Genomic DNA, 19,414 nt, shown 5'->3' on the forward strand with positions numbered 1-19,414 from the left:
AACTCGGTGCAATTAGCCGAACACGATAATTTCCCGAAGCCATATGTTGATCTTTAGGGGAGGACAGGCTTTGTATGCCTGATGGCTCTGAGCTCTGACTGGCATGTCCCAGCTTCAAGCACATTTCTGTAAATCAGGGTAACACACACAGCAATCGAAGATGAGGTAGGAGAGCCAGCCTGGATAGAAGCAGAAAACAGAGCGGGGCTGTGTACTTGTTGACTGTTGCAGTGAGTTGGTTTTCTTCTTCTTTTTTTTTTTTTCAAGGAAGGTTTCAGAGAAAGGTCAAGGGAGCACCACTGTGTGCAAGGCTGTCCCTCCCTCCCTCGACAAAATAAAATCAATGGAAGGACCTAGAACACAATAAGTTATGTTCCAGGGCTGCGTGGACTGTATTCCCATTGGAGACCTATCAATGTGAACTAGCACTGTTGGGAAATCTCTTCAGCTAGCCCTGTTAATCAATACCTCTGTTCATTATACGTCTCTGATGAATATGGGTAATGATTGGGTGCCCGAGAGTCAGGTGACTAAAAATAACTGTGCCTTACTGAGGATCGATAGATTTTCCCCCCAGTATTACTTGAGGCAATTCAATATTCTCAGCCGCCCCTCCTGAGCCCCCACCAATGCGATCCTCTCTGGTCTTCATTGATAGATCAGCCCTGTCCGCAGAGCAGCTTTATTAAATTAGTAGCACTTAATCTACTGTCATATTGTCAACCGACACAGGGCAAACTAGCAGACAGCAAGCCTTCCAGTGGCTCAGGAGAGCAACTGGCCACAACCCAGGCAGTTTGATTAGCTTTGTGCCAAGAACTGTCTTCATGGGTGCCTCTTTGCTAAACGGGAGGATTTCTACCATTTAGTAACATTTAAAACAACTTTTTTTTTTTTTAAAGAAGAAGTTGCTGTTTGAAGGAGAATTCTTGCCAATTACAGACATGTTGTGACAGATGAAAAGATCATAATTATGCTTGGATTCCCTGCAGGAGTGCATTAATACATCCGTGACATTTAATAACCACCTGCACCAATGGAGGTTGACTTCTCCAAAGTTGTTTAACCTTTCGTTTCTTCGCCCTTTCCCCCAAACCCACCTATGGGTGCTCAAAAGCAATCAAGAAGGGAGACCCCATCAAGGCTTGGTGGCTGGCACCCCTGCTGCTTTGCATGGGCCCCTCAGTCTGTGGTGTCCAAGACTGGCTGGACAGTTCCTCACCATGGGCCTGATGACAGCCAGCAACCAGACGGGTATGAAGAGCCCATCCAGCCCCTTGCAAACCAGAGGCCTTGGGCAGGGGCTGGGGGGTGTGGGGGGGTGTGGTGGGCAGCGCGCTATAAGGTCTGGGTAGCTCACTTACTTGCTGATGGACCAGAGGAAATTGGTGAAGTGGGTGGAACATTCTGGGGAGATGGGCAAATCCAGCTCTAGGGATGGAGAACAGAAAATGCCAACTGGGAAAGGAGACTCCAGGAAAAATTAGACTGGATTAGCCACGTTTTTAGCTAAGATTGTTGTAAGAGGTAGGGGTGATAGTAAATAATGCTGAGTCAAAAGCATCTTCTGTATGCTTCTTTCCATTGTCCCTCAAGCAGTATGACAGGGGGAGGAAATGTCACCGATTATGACATCTTTCCATCTGCTAGTTTTATTTCTAGATTATAACAAGCACAATCTGCAGAAAACCACTGCCCAGGGAATGTAAACTGAAACACAAGCATTTAGTCTGAAAAATATATATAGTCATCATCCTGTTGGCTGCTGTCCACAAATTTCAAAGGGCGGGGGAGGGAAGAAAATGTATCTGTAGAAAGCTAGGTTGCAAAGATATCTAAGTTCTTCCTTTGGTCTTTCTTTCCCTAAAAGAGCTTGGGCAAAGGGCTTCGGGGAAAAGGAATTCTGGAGAGACAGAAAAGTCATCTCCCGAAGGATAGCTTTGGTGTGGAAGACTCCGGGCAGTGTTTGCTGGGCTCTGTCGGGACTGGCTAGAATCTTCGTAGCTCTGACTCAGCTTTGCCATCTGAGCAAGAGATGAGCTTGATCTGCCTAAGAAGTGTGTTCAATAATACCAGGATTCGGTCCAAATAGGAGACTGACTCTGAGTTATACAACAAGTGTGCTTCAATAGGGTGAATTACCGTGTGAGCTGAAGTGTTACTAAGTGTATTTTGTAAAGGTCTGTTGGCGTTTGCTGAGGTTTCTCCAAATCAAGAAGGTAAGAAGAGGTCAGTGACTGATAAATCTTTAATATAAAAATTGTACAAGAATTCTGATACAAATTACAAGAGGTATTTGGACAAAATATGAATAAAATTCCATTTACATCCCCAAACCCTTATGCATTTTATGCAAAAGACATACTGTAGACAGTTATAGTACAGAAAATACAACAAAGGAAGTAGTAAATAAAAAATTTTTAATTCCCTTAGACTACTAATCAAAACAAACCGAAAAGCAAAACAAAACAAAACAAAACAAAAACCTTGTTCAAGGTACATACAGTATTTATGAAGCTACCGACATCACGAGTATTATTACATCAGGGTGATGCAAGCTGTCCCCGTCCCTTGGTGCAGCTACCATTTGTGGTACAGACTTTGGTTCTGCGACAGGCTTTACTTAGCGGAAGAGACTGGTTTGATGCAGATGAGAACAACAGAAAAAAACTGCATAGACCCCCCCAAATTTGGGAGGGCAGGGGAGGGAAAGGACATATCTTGGTGAAAATTCCTTTTCCTCAAGATATTTCAATTCCCTTTGGCCACTCTTGCTGTCAAATATGCAGGTTGAGTCAAATGTTTTTGTTACTGAGACACAGCGGTGGGTTTGAGGTGAATTAGAAAGTTACGTGTTCTCCCAACTGTGTGAGGGATCTTGCTACTTCTAGAAAGACTGCTGCATGATCCACAAAGGAGAACAGAGAGCTTTCTTTCCCCAGAGCCCCAATTTGCCTCCATCACTAAGGAAAGGCCCAGGTGGCGTCAGACCAAAGTCTTCTCCTGGTTCCTCGAATTTCCTCGACCCTCTGACTTCCACCTACCCACATTTAGCTCTCCTGCACTGTTTTTTTTTGTTATTGTTTTTGTTTTTGTTTTTTTACTGGTACTGGTAGGAAAATGGTAAGATTTCTCTGCAGGGCAGCTGAACCAAAGTTTGCACAAGAAAGCGAGTGCACCATATATTATAAATCTTAGATAGTCATATCAGGTTAATACATAATACTAGAACATCTCATTCACTTAATTCTTGTTATGTAAACCCTGGACAGGGTAGAACACACAAATGTTTCCAAAGCGATCAAAATCAGGATGAAGGGGGGAGTGTTCTACCTTCTTGTTTAAGAAAAGACTTTTTTTAAGGGGAGGGGGTGAGATCAGAAGAAGAGCAAAGGGCGGGAGTGGAAAGATAATGGAAAAGTCAGGGGAGATTAAGATAGGCAATGAGACAAACGGATTACTCTGTACAGAGACATGCAAAAACGCTCCAAATTGAGTACTAGATGAAAAAAAATAAACAATCAACCTTGGTTTATACATCTCAAGTGAACCTATTAACTCAGCACATTGTCTGGGAGTGCAGGAGCATCATACCTCATGAATCAGTGCTTCTCAGCCTTACTGCACTGATTCACAGGGGGGCGGGGGATGGTTTGTCTCCTAGCGTGGAAGGCAGCGAGTCTTCCACTGACACTGCGCCAGGTCAGCTCACCTTGCAGGTGGCACTACCAAGAGGGTGGGGTTTTCTCCCCCTCTTTTGGAAAACACTTGCAGGGCCAGGTGAGAGGGCCTCTCTCACTTATCCAGGGGCTCCCCAGAGTCACCTTTCCATCCTTGCGTTCCGCAACAGAAGTGGGCAGGGCCGGTTAATAATGGATCAATTCACCATCTTTGTTGTGCATTATTTCAACACCACATTTGGCAACAGGAAGCCTTATAAAGTCTTGGTATAGCACTTAGATATCCTCTTTTCAACAAATATATTTTTATACTATCTACTCTCCATTTTTGTTAAAATACCTTTTTTTTCCTGCTCTTCCTTCCCTTCAAAGATTCTTTTTTAAAAATGAAACTTAAAAAAAGCATTAAGAAAATTAGAAATGTCCTCAAACATCCCTGTTATTTCAAGGGGAAAAGCTAATATTAGTTAAGCAGATTCTGTGCAATTTTGGCAATGGAGTTTTTAATTAATTTAAGATTCTATGATGATGTTTGATAAATGATTGTACTATATACATTTGGGGGAACTTAAAAAACATCAAGTCAACTGCTTTTTCTCTGACCCCAAGAATCCTTATTCAAAGTGCTTTTCTTCCCAGTCCTCAGACTGGTTAATGAAATTATTTCGCACAAGTTTGTCAACAAGGACCTGTTAAGCTTTCTATCTTTGAGTCTGCGGCTTTTCTCTTTCCAAATGTTCATATCAAAATGACACCTGCATGAGTCTCGTTCAGTTGACAAATATATTTGCAATGTGACTGCAGCACCAACACCTTCTGTCAGACCTGCCGCCAGACGGCTGGAAGGAAGCGTGGGGTCCCCGGGTTCCGCAAGGAGGACGCGCGGATCGGATCGATCTTGCGCTTCATGTGGTCACTAACTAGCCACTTCTCAACCATCATTTTAGTAGATCAAAGGAGTTCACTATACCAAAATAGCAGCTAATACTTACAATTTGGGCTCAAGGTATTTTGGAATGCAGCATTTTCACGTGTTCCTATTTTGTACCTTTTGTCCCCACTTGATTTTGTAAAGCTCACTGTACTCGTAGTTACCAACATTCTCCTAACGTGGAGAATTTTACCTTTTACACATAGGGTAGTCCCTGTTTTCGTGATTAAAATAACAAGCCCCATGCTCCCCCCTCCCCGCCACTTTTTTTTTAGATTGTCAGTCCAGTGTAACAAAACGAAGGTTAATCTGTCGTGTTACACTATGCATTCGGAGGTTGTTGTCATTTCAAGATATGCATGTACATTTAGACCAATGGTTGGCTGCCAAAGCCAGAACAACAACAACTTTTACCACCAGGCACAACCAGTCTGTTTCCAACATGTGCACTTTGTGAAGGGAAAGAAAAATATTTTAATGCTTTCCTTCCAGAATATGGAGTGATCTAATCTTCCCATGCCACTGCCTTGCGGGAAATGTTGCTCGAGTTACAGGGCGACACCCTATACCCTCCAATGAGTGGGCATGGAATTGCAATACTTAAGATTCTAAAGACACAAAGAATTCTGTCACAGGGTCTCTCTACTGACCCTTTATTTAAGAAGTCATCTTGTTACTGTCCACTTAACAGCTGGAGAGGGCATCGAGAGGCAGCCTTGGGCTCACCAAAGGTGCAGTTCAGTAGGCGTTTGCTTGTGTGTTGGGAGGGCAGAGAGGGAGGGAGAGAAGCAAGAAGTAAGAAGAGGAGAGGGAAAGAAGGAGGAAGGGAGGGGTGGAGAAAGAGAGAGTGAGGAAGAGAGAGAGAAAGGGAGAGAGAGGGAGAATTGTGAACGTGTGTGTACATCAGGGAACTCAGTGGGAAAGCGGAGTCCTTGTACTCAATTTCCCCTTCACAAGGGATAAACAGGCAATTACGCATCCTTTTATATTTGATGGCCAAGTGCTGAACTGGAAAGCACACTATTAGTTTGTGTCCCTTCAGGGCCAGGGCAATAAGTAGCCAGGAGAGCTGGGGCTGAAGCAGAGAGGGTGTTGTCTGCTGTTAGTGTGACAGTCTTGTCAGCAGCATTCACATTACTGGAAGGTAATAAAGTGACAAGTAAGTTATTAGAAAGATATGAGGTGAAATTGAACTGAAGCTTCTCACTGCTCAGTCCCAGCTTTTTCCTTTCCTCTTCTGTAATGGTCCACTATTTGTTACAGACTGAGCCTTGTCTTGATACTCTATATAAAAAAGGTATTTTTTTTTTTTTTTTTTGCAGTAAAGGTCAAATGAATTTACGGTAACACTTTAGAGAATATAGTTTTATAACAACTATAGTATGTTGCTTCAAAATATATATAGCATTATAATGAACAGTAATGCTGATCCAATTTGGTGTACTTGTAAAAATGCTCATTAAAAAAAACATTATTAGGCATTTGGAGTTTTCAACAAATGCCAAAAGATGGTATTTCATGTCCAGTTATTGCCGCATGGGCACAAGCATCATCTTGTGCAAGATGTGGACAGAATGGGGATGATGAAAGGACACAAGGAAGGATGGATGTTCGGGCAGACGACAGACTAATTCACTGTCAGTTTTGCAGCTGGATTTACGTAATACTAATCCAAAGTTACCATTTCTGGGGAGAAACTCTCCAACAATAGGGAATGGTCTTAATAAGGTATGGTCTTAATATTAATATGAGCTAGACTAGTACATGGTTTAGCTTTGAGGGAAAACATGCAAACAGGAAAGCCACTTTTATGCTTCATAGGAAGATAAATGAGCTCACATTTTGATCAAGAATTCTTTAGCTAAGTGGCAATACAGTCATGGCTACAGGGGCAGGCAAAGTAATGATGGAGAAAAGACATTTAAGAGCTCAGTTTGACCACTGGCTTTTTCTATACCCTGGGTGACCCATCACATCTTTTTGCTCTCCTAAGGGACTCCAGCATCACTTCCCACCCAAAAACAAAACCACAAACAAACAAACAAAAAAGCCCCACAGCTGCCCTTGGCTCTTCTGACCCATAAGGATCCTCAGTTATTCCACGAGTTTTCTTCGCTTTCCCCTCTTCCTCAGACTGGGGTGCAGTGATGCACCTGTCACAGGGCGTTCTGCGGGGCAGTGCATCGAGATGCTCTCACCCACTGCTGGGAAAAATTGTACCAGACTTTTCTTTTGCACAAACACTTCCAGTTAATTATTTTCTTTCCCAGCTACGCCCAACCAGGGAAGGTTCCTATCCCCTACTCAGTATCCCTTGCTCTGCTTTTGGAAAAACTCATTCCCACCAGTCTTTTTTGGTACCTGCCTTTTATTGCCCTCCTTACACACTTAGACCCCTTCCATTAAAAATCAAAGAATGGGAAGAAATAGCAACATCCTCTAATTCGAATAGTTTTTTTTTAAATGACATTTGTTCTAATTGCTTAAAAGTTAAGAAAAAAGGTATATCCATAGGATAAAAGAAAGGTTCTTCCGGATGACTGGTTTATGATAGCAGATTAGTGTGTCTTATTACAGTTGAATTTTATTTACTCTGTTAACAGCCAATCTAATCCAACACCAACACACCAGGTACAAGCTGGGACTGCTCAGGTCAACACTTAGCAGTAAGTAGTGTGTCCACCTCAATCCGATTACTGGCTTCTTTATGTTTTAGTGGCCTCCATTCTCATTTTCCCATTTGCTTGGTACACAGCCGGGGTGTGTACATGGGAAGGGGAACAAAAGGTCACTTTTTATCTGGTGGCACTCTAGGGCATGGGTTCTCCTGAGTAAAATGGGGAGAATGCCTCCAGAACAGCCTCTTCTTAGAACTGCTCTTTTTTTCTTTTTTTTAAAGAGCAATGTATACACTAACAGGGCTATCAACCAGTTAAGTGTCTTTCTCCTCTTATTGGCAGGGCCTGGAAATTCATGACCAAAGAAATCACACTACAAGGACAGTGGCACCATTGTGCTAAATATGTTTTCAAAAAAGATGTTTTTCACGTTGAGAAGGAAAACATTAATACCTTCAAACCTTCAAAAGCCATCAGGCTGAATTGGACAGCTAGACTAAGATCTGAGATGCGTTACACTGGGTTCACTTATCTCAATACAATTCGTAGCAGAACAAAGAATGTCAAGCTTTTTAATCACATTTTAAAAACCAAATTACTTATTATCTATCCTTTCTCTTGCTCTTTGTCATCCCCCTCCATAAGCATGCAGATATTCCCTAAAGCAGACTAAGCCTTTCTGATATGTACAAAAACATAGTTTAGAATGATCAAAACAGTAAGTTTCAACATCAGCTAGTGAACATGCACATTAATAATACTGCCTCATTTTCTACCTGTGACAAAACTGTGGTTAAAATTAATCAAATGGGAAAAAGCTGCTTCGATGAAAATCTGCATCACTGTTAATTTTCAGCTAGCACAGGATGGATGCAGCTCGAAAGAAACAGTTTCACAAAAGAAAACTCCTATGAAAAAACAAACAAGTAGGAGCAGACAACGATGATGGGCCCAGTGATTAAAATGCTTTCTCCTTCCTGTTTGCAAGTAAGCCTTGGGGTCACCATCTTAACGAGGTTTACAGTTAAGCCAAACATTGCACTCGGGCGCACACCCAAGAACAGGCAACGCTTTGGGACGGGAACCTCTGTGCGGTTCATAATTTTACATTTCATGTACCGCTTCCATCCACTCCCCCATGCCTTTTAAGCAATAATAGGCTTTATATTGGAAAGTGTTATTCACCCATTTAGAAGGCCACCATAACATCTGGGCACTTGAGGCACAAAAGTAGTAGCAAATAGGGGAGATACTTAAAAAGAGCCAGTTGCCCAGGACTCACTGCCATTTCTCTGACAAAATGCAGGTGAACACATTCAAATTTCCAAGCAAGGGAAATTCTAGTTTGAGAATCTCATTACTTCTGGACTGTTCCAACTGGCTCTCTGCATTAGCCCAGTTTGTGGCAAGTAACAAACATTTGTTCTAAGCCTGGTTCATCTACTGATGTGACCTGCTGACAGCTATAGAATTCACTCACTAGGACTATTTGACCTTTTAGTTGACATTAAACAGACTAAACACTGATTCTGTACAAGATGAGTTCTAATATCTCAACCAACAGTGTAACTTTTAAAAATCACTGAAATAAAAGTGTGTTATTTTCATAAAGCTAAGTGTAATTCAGCCTACCACAGTCCAACAGCTAGTGTTTCCATGATCTTTTGTTGGGATACTAAAAACATTTTTTTTCCACCCTTTCGAATCGAATCATTTCGTAATGGGGCAACAGCACAACACAGAGAACGCTAAGAGGACCAAAATGTTTGCAAACAAACTTTCATTATTCTAGTTCAGTTTTTCACAAACATACTGTACATAGTCTTATATGGTATAAAACAAAGGAAAACATCTCTGTCTATTCAATTTAACACAACACCAAAATAAAGCAATTAAGACTTTGGGGAATTCAAAGGTACAAGAAAACAAAAATGGTTATTACTAATTCCTCAGCTTTTTACCGTAAACATTTGTCATTTAACAGACATAGTGTTTGATATGGTTTCTTTTGTACTGCAAATACTTTTGGTCTTTCCTCACTGGAGAACAAAGTGAATTAAATGAACCCCATAGTATCCTCTGAAGGAGATGAGAAGATGAAGCTTCTAGACAAGTCTAGCTTATCTTTAAGAATCTATTGTTTCTGAAATTTTTACAAATAAAAATACTGAATCCTCAACTAATGATGCTTATTTTTGGAAACAATAAATACTGTGAGGTACAATAAATCCTACAGGAATAATAATAACAACAGAAACATATTAACAGTTTCCTTTGGCAAATTTAACGGAAGTGAATGCTGATGTGAACATAGAAAAAATAATTACAAAACATATGAAAAATGGAAACAACATGCAAAGTTAAAACAAAGGGGGGCATTTCTAACTTTTAGACTGAGGAGAGAAATGTTTGAGGCCACTAAATGCAGAAAAGAAATACATTCTCTTTTAAATTATTGTGTACTGTTAGACAAAATATTCCTTGTTTATCTGTCTCCCCCCCTCCCACCCCCACCTTAAAAAAAAAAAGGAAAAAAAAAAAACAACAAAACACAGTCTGCAGTGCACATCCTAATGGTTTTGGCTGCAGACTGAACTTGAGTAAATATCATCATTTAGTGAGTATGTTGTGGTAGCTGAGGGCTGCCCATGTGGTTAACCAGCTCAGGCAACATGTGTAAACATCGGAAACAAAACAAAACAAAACAAAACAAAAAAGGTTTGGAGAATCGCCTCCCCCTCTTTCTCACTCTCAATTGCTTGGTTTCAGGCTTGCTTTCATTTCTCTCTGACAAATCATGTGGGGAAACACAAAACACTCAACAGTGAGAGATCCTATTTTAAACCCCCCTTCGTCTGGCTTTTCAGAAAGGAGTGTTGCTCAATTCAAGTTCAGCACATGTTTTCAAAGCTTCCAAGTACTGCTGCTGTGAAACGTCTTTTGATTTTGTCTATCAGACAGGCCTGAATCATAGGACTACTGCAGAACTTGCAACAAATTACACAGCCATACAACAGACCAACCCAGTTCAGACTTTTGCTTTCTTTTTAAAGGAGAAGGGGTAGGTCCTGCAAATGAGTGTTCAACACTGTTACTGCATTCAGCTTTGTTCCATAGTGAGTAATTTGGGCTTTTGTATCCTGAAATATTATCCTGCCTCTGAAGAATAAATGCCTTGGCTGTTTCACACCACATAATTTTGTTTTCCTTTTATGTAACTTAACATATAAGCAAGAAGGATGCAATGTTGATTCTAATAACATTCGGCACTTGAAAGAATCACCAAGTGTTGTTTTTTTTTTTTTTTTTTTAAAGCAGTTTTCTGGTGGCCGACAAATTGGCCTGTGGTTATGTTGAGTGACTAATTGTATTTTCTTTTCTGGAAACTTGTGCAAAGTTGGCAGTTTTGTGTTAACACTAATACTTTTGTTTGGCATTTGTGCCCTATACTGACCAGACCATTTTTATACAAGTGAATTTTTTTAAAAAAGACACTTACTTGAAGTATGGCAATAGTTTAAGGATAAAAAAGAAGCATGGATATTACACGTCCCCTTGTAGTGTATGAAAAAAAGTGCATGACTGGGTTTATGTACTAGTACAGGACATTTTCAAAAATCAGATCTGTGCTGTAAAGCATGCCAGCACCTCCTTATCACTCTATCTAGCAGGTAGTAAAAACAAGACCATGGTTTTTTTGTTGTTTTTTTTTTTTTAAAGAAATGTGCATTAATGCTAACATAAATGAAAAGAGCTAGCCAGCAAACTATTTTTTTTCCTGCATATCTAACAGCTGGATGTAACTGTAAAAATTAAACAAAAGAGTTAAACAACCATCAATACAATTGCTTTACATCATTGGCCTCTCAAGGCTAAATATTTACAGGTGAATCTGCCATGCTTTAATTGAAGATTCTCTCAAAACCTTAAAGTTCACAAAAGACAACTATTAGAAGTTCCTTTTTTGTTTCTTTTTTCTTTTTTTTTTCCCTTTTATTTTTTTGCAGGCAACAGTCATGGGTACAAGAAACTGTCCCTTTGCAGAGGACCAAGAATTCTTATTCTGTCAGAATTTGGGCCGGTTGCACACTTTATGTGTGTGTGTGTGTGTATGTGTGTTTTAAGGGTACTTTGTTTTCACGCCCAAATTAAAGATCCCACCCCTTTCCCAAAACTATAAAGGAAAAAGAAAAACAATTTCAAAAGCACCTAGTGTTTATCTTTTTATATCTAAAGAAAAGAAAATGTGTGTGTGTGTGTGTGTGTGTGTGTGTATGTAGACACAGAGGCGTACATGTGTATACACACACACACACACATACACACACACACAGGTACACAAGCACACACTGACTATGGCAGTTCAAACATGTAGGCCATCTGGTGAGAGCTGGCATTTGTAGTGTCCATTCTGAGACTAATCTACTGAAGTGAAGGGAATGTTTTTGTGGAGATTAGGGTTCTGACTGTGCCGATTTCGGCTTCGCACAGAGGAGAACATCATATTGCAACCAGGGACTTTGCACTTGTGCATTTCTCGCAAATGCACAGTTTTGTAGTGCACTCTCAGAGTCCCCTTGTTGCTGTACATTTTGTGGCAAATGTTGCACATGATCCCACCATTGCTCCCGGACAAGCTGTTGAACATCAGAGATCCTGAAACTTCAGCCCCTAGACTGCCAGGGAGGGCAGGGGCCTCGGCCTTGTGCGCTGACTCCCCACTGTCACTCGCCCCGTCAATGTCGTCGAGAAGAATACCCTCGTCGCTGCCTGCGTCGGATTCTCGGGAAGAATGGATGCTGCTGCTGGACTGGAGGCTGGAGGTGGTGCTCAGGTCAAGGACCATGTAGTCCTCCGCCATGCCTCTCCCGTACCCGTTCAGGTGGGAGTCTTCAGTCCCTGCGGGAGAGGAGGCGTCTTCCCTGACATCGAGCCCCAAGGGGTGCTGGGCACCATAGATCTTCATCAAAAATTCATCCCGGAGGCCCTTGCTAAGAGAGGGCTGCGCTGAGTCCAGGCCCATGTCATCGAGTTCTTTGGTCAACAGTTTGCGATGCAGGTTTATGTTGGCACTGTGTCTAGGAAAACAAGAGGGAAGGGGGGGGGGGGTAGGTGTAGAGGGAGTGGGGAGGGGTGAGAAAAAGGAGAACATTTTAAAATTGATTCAGCTTCCACCAGGCATCAAATAAGCACATTCATTGCTAATTACACCATTATAAAAGCAAACATTTCCCTACATCGTCAGGATTTTGGAGTAAGTGGTAGTGGGGAGTGCAATAAGGGGAACTTTTCATTAACATCATTTTTATAAGAGTAAAATTCTTCAATGGTAGGATGAATGCAAGCCCATGCACCTTTTTCTCAATGACAGTTCTCTTAGCTTTACTAGGTAGCAGCATCAGCTGCAGAGAATCTCATGGCAGAGATTTCAGAATATATTAAATAGGACAAAAGAATGGAAACTTTCTGCTGTCTAAACTGAATAATTTGAATTTACACCTAAAAAAAAACCCCACAAAGCAAAACAAGCTCTTTTTGTCCTGTAGCGCTTTATTTAGAGGTATAAAAAAGATCATTTTTTAAAAAAAGTAAATGGTCTAGATAATTTCGATTTAACTTCAAAAAATAATGAAATCTTTCCCCCTCACCTTCCTACACTTCAAGTTTTATGTAGGAAAAATTTAGTTTTACAGATTAGTAATTTGAAATAGGGTTACAGACTAGCATAAATCCCTTTCCTCAGAATAATGTGGGATCTCAACTTATCTAATAGGAAAATAGACTTAATTTTCAGAAACTGCTGCCTTTTAGAGTTGAACATGCTTTCATCAAGTAATTCGAGTTTTAAAATGTAATCCTTTAAAACAAAACCTGAAAAACAGAAATTGTTTTTTAAAATAAAACCCACCCACCATTTAAAACATCACACTTAACAACAGAAAAAAACCCAAAGAGACAAAAAAAACACCCACACAATAAATACCCCCCAAATTAAGCACAATATACAGTCCCTCTACTTTAACAACTGGAATCTGCACTTCTAAGACAAGCAAAACTTTTACTCTACTAAATGCTTTGCTTGTGCAAAAAAAAAGAAAAAATAGGATTTGTCCCACAGCATCCATAGATCCGGATGTCATGATTTACAAAGCCTGATATGTTATTATCTCTCTGAAAACATTGCCTTTGTATTTACACCCCCCATTTATTTTTAAAGTGCCCTTGGGCATATACCTCTCTCCACCTGCAATTCTCACATGTTTGACAAGTACCTAAATTGAAGGCTACCCTTCCAAAAAAAAAAAATAAACCAATAAGTAAATACACAGATACATAAAAGCTTCTCGGGAATGGCGGAAGCTCTCCATCTTGAAGAAGTAATTGTGATAATAGAAATGACCTAGAATGGCCAGTATAACATTCAACAGACCTCCTGATTATAATTAAAATGTATGAAAGACCAAAATGAGTCACTCCATTTGGTGACAAGCATGGCTAATTTCTTAGAGATGGTTGAGAGGTATGTGCCTCAGAGACAAGAAAGGTAGGAAAGACTTCTCCACCTTTCCACACAAGACAATATTTAGCACTCTGGGTGTTAAGGGGCAGAGGGGCAGCAGCCCTCTCCACACTGCACTTAGGAAGGCTGAGCTTACCTTGTGATAATAAGATCAGCTTTCTAATCTTTTGCTAAATCGATCACAAAAGAAAGCAAGAATGAGAGACAGAGAAAAAGAGAGAGAAAGAGAGAGAGAGAGAAAACAAATTCACATTCTAGACATCTGGTTTAAAAAAAACTTACACAATAAAATAGGGATTTAAAATGTTCTGATCACAAAATCATTTCTGTCATAAGCGATCATCTCATATGCGGTCTTGATGATTTTCAGATCAGCTGTACCATCCAAAAATCATGAATTGAATTGAGATAAACCAAATTCACAGCACCATCATCATCTATAAATGAGTTCTACTCAGATGCATGCAGTGTGCAAATACGTGAGTGATAAACAGAAGCTGTCCCCGCAGTCCCTGCTCTGACACTGTTGCTCCCGTTTCCTTGGTGTCAGATGGCAGATGACTCCAAGTGCAGGGTGCCAAATAAACAAAGTGCAGGAAATGCCTACCCTGACATGCGGGTGTGACACCCCCCCAGAGTTGTAAGAATGTGGAAACAGAGTTACACTACGTAAAATAACCCTGTCGATAAAACAATCTGCCAACCATAAGTGGCCCATGAAATCCTACCCCTGCTTATTATTTTTAACACCCTCCCCACTTTAATTTCACAAGCACACATTTTGCGATGATTGTAATCTAGAACTCTGTTGCTTCTCACACATCTGCAGTTACCACTTCCTAGATTCACTGCTGAGAAAACAGCAGCCAGACACACAGCAGTCACATCCAGACACACTGAATAAGAATAAATTAACATTAACAAAAGGACACACTGATCACCCAGATGGACACTTCTTTCCTAAGATGACTTGTGAATTACACATCTCTACTGATATGTTACCAGGAAGAGAAGTTTCTCTTCATTTCTCACTTACAGCAATAGAAATCTGTAATCTAATTAGATGATGTACCAGCCCTCAATATCTGTCAACCAAACGATGTGCAGAAATGTGTAGACTAGCTCTGGCACTCCGTTCAAGAGTGTCCCTTTTCCGCTGTCAGCAGTACTGTTGGCCTCTGCTAATATAATTACATTGACTTTTATTCAATTAAGAGCTATCCCTTGCTTAAAAAAAAAAGGCTACTTTATCAATTGATTCAGGTGTAATGCAATAATAAAGATGAACTCATGGCAGTGCATTAGCTCTGCTGTTCATAACTTCAGTACATGGGTTCATTCATGGTAGTCGATTTCCATTATGCAACCACAGTTCAAGAGAATTGATTCTTTTATGCTCATTTCTTAATCTATTTCATTTTTGTTTAATAATTGTCCTAAATATCATATGCAAAACACTTGAAGTGGGGATGGGAAGAACAGGGAAGAACAGGCTTTGGAAAGTCTGCTCATTCACTCTCATGATAGTGGGGTTGGAGATTTTCTAACAAACTCACACAGTATTACAAGGGCAGAAAGAGGAAAAGCGAGAGGAGGGGAGAAAGAAGACAGACATATTCTTTAGAGAGTACTGATCCTGTCCCTCAAGAGGTTAGGTTCAGTCTCTACAGAGTAGACAAAAGGCAGCTTAACAAAGACCTATTGTTGGACTCTGGAATCAGTCGATCCAAACCATTAATTGTCATAAAACACTGTCCTCATGAGGAGATACAAAGACCTAGCGTTAACAGCAACTTGCAAGTTTATTTGGATCAGCAAAATTAAAAGGGCAAAAAGAAAGGGAAGATGGAAGAGACACAGAAAGAACTCATGCCTACCGATTGTCAGATGAAGAGAACAGGATCCTAAAATGGGAGGAAAGCCAGGAAGTGCTGGAAATAGGACAAGGACCCCTAGTAGAGAAAGCAGTGTCCAAGGTGTATGTAGTAAGTGGAAGGAGGCATCTATGAAGGAACCAATTTTGTGCTCTCCAGAGACAGAGATGGTTTCTCTAGAAACAGACTTATTATGAATATTCATCTCCAGAAAAGAGAAATAATCATCAACAAAAATATATATTGTATTAGAACTTGTTATATAAGAACATACAGAGTATGAAATTTCTTTCTACTTGCTTTGATTAGATAGGGATGCCTATATTCAGATACAAATTCCTCTTACAGAAAAAAAAAAGTCACTGGGATGGAGAGAGAAGATGAGTTCCTAGGTAGAAAGGGTAAGGATCTGGTCTTACTAGGTAGGGATCTGGTATTAATTAATGAGTACAGTAGCACTCACTAAGAGATGAGTCCAAAATGTAACCCCAAGATAGTCACTTTCAACAAGAACACAAATTAAATCTCATTCAATCTCCAGTCTCCTGCAGTAAAGGAGAATACTCTGCACATAGGAGACACTTGAAAGTACTTTTATTGGCCTTCAATCAATAATATGCACAAGTCTTAAAGAAGCTTTTCCCAAAATACACTGAGGAAAAGAAAACACAATGATCCCAAGACTGGAAGCACATAACTGAATATTTAAGAAAAGACACTGGTGATACAGCAAAGGGTAATTCTGACCCTATTAATACCACAGTGTGGTACATGGAAATGCTATATAATTAAGACATGAACTAGTCCTATAACTTGGGGTGTGCTTGGAATTACAACAGCTTCCTCTGAATCTCTGTACTCTTTACTATTCCCTCCACACTACGAGTTTACCAAACGCCTTTTGAAAACTAAGATTCTTCTTAAAAGCAAAAAGTAATGAAGCCTTGGGTAGGGGAGGTCATAAAACCAATATTAACTCCTTGACATGCTGAGTGGAAGTGCTGTAACTGGACTAAAGTGGACACCATTCCTTTTCTGTTTCTTTAATAAAAATTTTACTGATGTCAATTATATTTCAATTAAAAAAAAGAACACTACCATGCAACCACCAAAGACACTAAATTCATCAAACACAGTTAAGTAAATGCAAGTGAGAGAAAGTAAGTCTTGCTGGGCATTTCCTTTCTCATGTCCCTCTTGTTCTAATGCCCACTTAATGCAATGTTTGACTCATAAAAATTAAAGTTAAAAACATTTTAAAGAAAAAGTGTTTTGAGGTTTTAACATTGACTTTGATATATAGGGAGATAACTTTAAAAAAATGTTCATGCCCAAATTAGAAAATCAGAATACAGTAGTCAAAATTGAATATAGTGAATTAAGCCATAGGTTACATGAGAAGTGCAATATCGAATCAGTTTTGAATAGAACCATTTTAAACTTAAACAAAATACTTGATAATTAATTAACTGCAATATTTTAGGTGAAATGGAATTGAGGCTCCATTTCAGATTAGGTTTTGTCTTTATTTTCTTGCTCACCTCTGCCACTCGACACACACACACACACACACTCTCAAATTATACTGTCCAGAATGTCAGTAACGTACACATAACAGATACCATATATATGGTGTGTGTGTGTGTGTGTGTGTGTGTGTGTGTGTACTTGTGTATGAATGCATATATGGGGGTAGAGAAGTAAATTTATAACCAATCTGGAAAAACCTAGCTGCCAGATTTGAATGTACTATGGGATATTGAATCAACAATACTCCTGAATAGAAACGTGTATCATCTATCCAAATCCACAGTAATTAAAAATTAAAACCTGTGCCTCTCATTAATTCTTTTCTGATCTGGATTGCTAGGACATTGTTTGTTGGATTTAACTCTCCCAAATTTTTGTTTTAATGGTAGGAGGCTTACAGCTCTGTGAATTAAATGACATTTTTGATAGTATACATTTCTGCAAAACTAGTAGCTGTTCTATAGGATATTATTTAAAGATTCTCTCCAGAAGAGCTGAAAACCATCTCTAGCTCACAAACACATACAAAAACTGAATGTAAAATTTTAGTGAATGCTTAAAAAAACCCCAAAAGAAGTACATATGAAATGCAAGAAATAAAAGCTAAGCAAATTCTTGCAAATTAAAAGTATGAAATTCAGTCACTTCAATCTCTTTTCAATATAAAACAAATCATCCATACTGGTCACGCAGACAGTTCCCTCTACATTCAAATTATTCACTTGAAGATAAGCTCCCACCAAACTCTTTAGGGGTTTAGCTAATTTACTGCACAGATACGGCACGTCTGTTGTAATAACAGGTAGGATGTATTGGGGTCGACCATTTATCAGAATTAGACTTCTTTTCTCAATTCACAGTGAATTATGCTGCCTACATGACTCCCCTCTCTCAGAGCCCGCCATCCCCTCACGGCCCCTAATGTGGCAGGCAAACAAAATTGACAGTCTCATCTTGTCAACAAGGGGTGATTCTCCTGAGAAGCCATTTAACTTTGCCGAGGAAGCAATGTATTAATGTGCATGTCCCAGCAATGTTAATCATCTTCAAGCTTCCGACCTAACTTTGACGTGAACGAAATCACCAAATTTGTTTACTAAATGAATCGTAATATGCTAATAAGAAAGCATGACATATATGGAAAAGCCAAACAGATGGTTTGTTTACTCCACTTTGCAACTTTATAAATGTTGTAACTCTGAAGATGTTAGTGAGAATTATTGGTTTGTTGGCAGAGGCAAATGTGTCTTTCGCATACTAAATCTGGTGCTACAGTTAGAAAACAATTTGTCATTGCTGTGGAATGCATAAAAAATGTTAATGTAGTAATGGCATTTGGGAAGGCAGATTGGTAGATGGAAAATGTGTATGCTGGATGCTCAGGTTAAGTGTAGAACTGATATCCAACAGCCCTGTTCCCTAACCATTTTACTTGTGAGTTGCATCCGACAACATCAAGGCTTCTCCAGGGTGCTGACTGAATTCAATAGGTACCTGTTGCACTCTAACGTGACAGGAGTGTGCTGCATTGTGAAGAGGGTTATGTTTTCACAATATTTGGAAATTTCCTCAATCAGGCAGCTCATATGGTGCTCAGTTTACTACTATTGGTGGGTATGAAAAAGACCATGAACACCGGCATCTTTTAAGGAATTAAATGAAGCTGAGCTATAATTCTGAGTTTTATATATAAATATATTTTTACCTTGGATGAACTAACTCTCAAGTCTTCCAACCCTTGTGTTACAGTCTGACTTTTATAAAGAGCTTAGAAGACATGTGTAAAATAACAGGAATGAATTTTTCTCTTGACACTCAAAACTTTCTGCCATTTAAAAAATAACATGTACAACATGAAACCTCAATTTCTTCTTGAGATCTTTTCCAAAGGAGATATTGCCTAAGACTAAATATTCAAAATGTGTTACATCATTAAAACAGTTAGTTTCAGATCTTTTAAAAAGATAGCACTAGGGATGTATGAGTTCCTCAAGGGAAGGGACAGAATTTCATAGATCATCAGTATTATTATTTAGGTATGGCCTCATCTAGAATTCTATATTGAAAATGAAAGTACTTAAGATACATGAACAAAAAGAATGCACAAAATCTAATTTATGCTTTTGGTTAAATGATGTTAAAACTACCAATGAAAACACGAAAACTTCAGTTAACTAAACCAGCAATACACCTATGACACTAAACATTTCAATTTTTAGAAACACTCAATTTTTTTTACTTTTTATTACACAAGCATAGGG

General features: G+C 39.5%; 1 protein-coding gene across 19 annotated transcripts in view; it reads right to left on the reverse strand.

Annotated features, from left to right (window-relative positions):
• Window positions 1-2,230: 2,230 nt before the first annotated feature.
• BNC2 (basonuclin 2) overlaps window positions 2,231-19,414 on the reverse strand; it is a 436,316-nt gene continuing 419,132 nt past the window's right edge. For 15 of the 19 annotated variants that reach the window (XM_019415417.2, XM_019415425.2, XM_019415420.2 and 12 more), the window contains one exon: window positions 2,231-12,307. In XM_019415417.2, coding sequence (XP_019270962.1) covers window positions 11,647-12,307 — 661 coding nt within the window. In that variant the 3' untranslated portion in view covers window positions 2,231-11,646. Of the gene's footprint in view, window positions 12,308-13,885; window positions 13,920-19,414 lie in introns of those variants that run through there. The other 4 variants (XM_053907965.1, XM_053907968.1, XM_053907966.1 and 1 more) reach the window with 3 other exon arrangements.

This window comes from Panthera pardus, unplaced genomic scaffold (genome assembly GCF_024362965.1).
Source record: "Panthera pardus isolate Hobbes unplaced genomic scaffold, ASM2436296v1 HiC_scaffold_20, whole genome shotgun sequence".
NCBI lineage: Eukaryota > Metazoa > Chordata > Mammalia > Carnivora > Felidae > Panthera > Panthera pardus.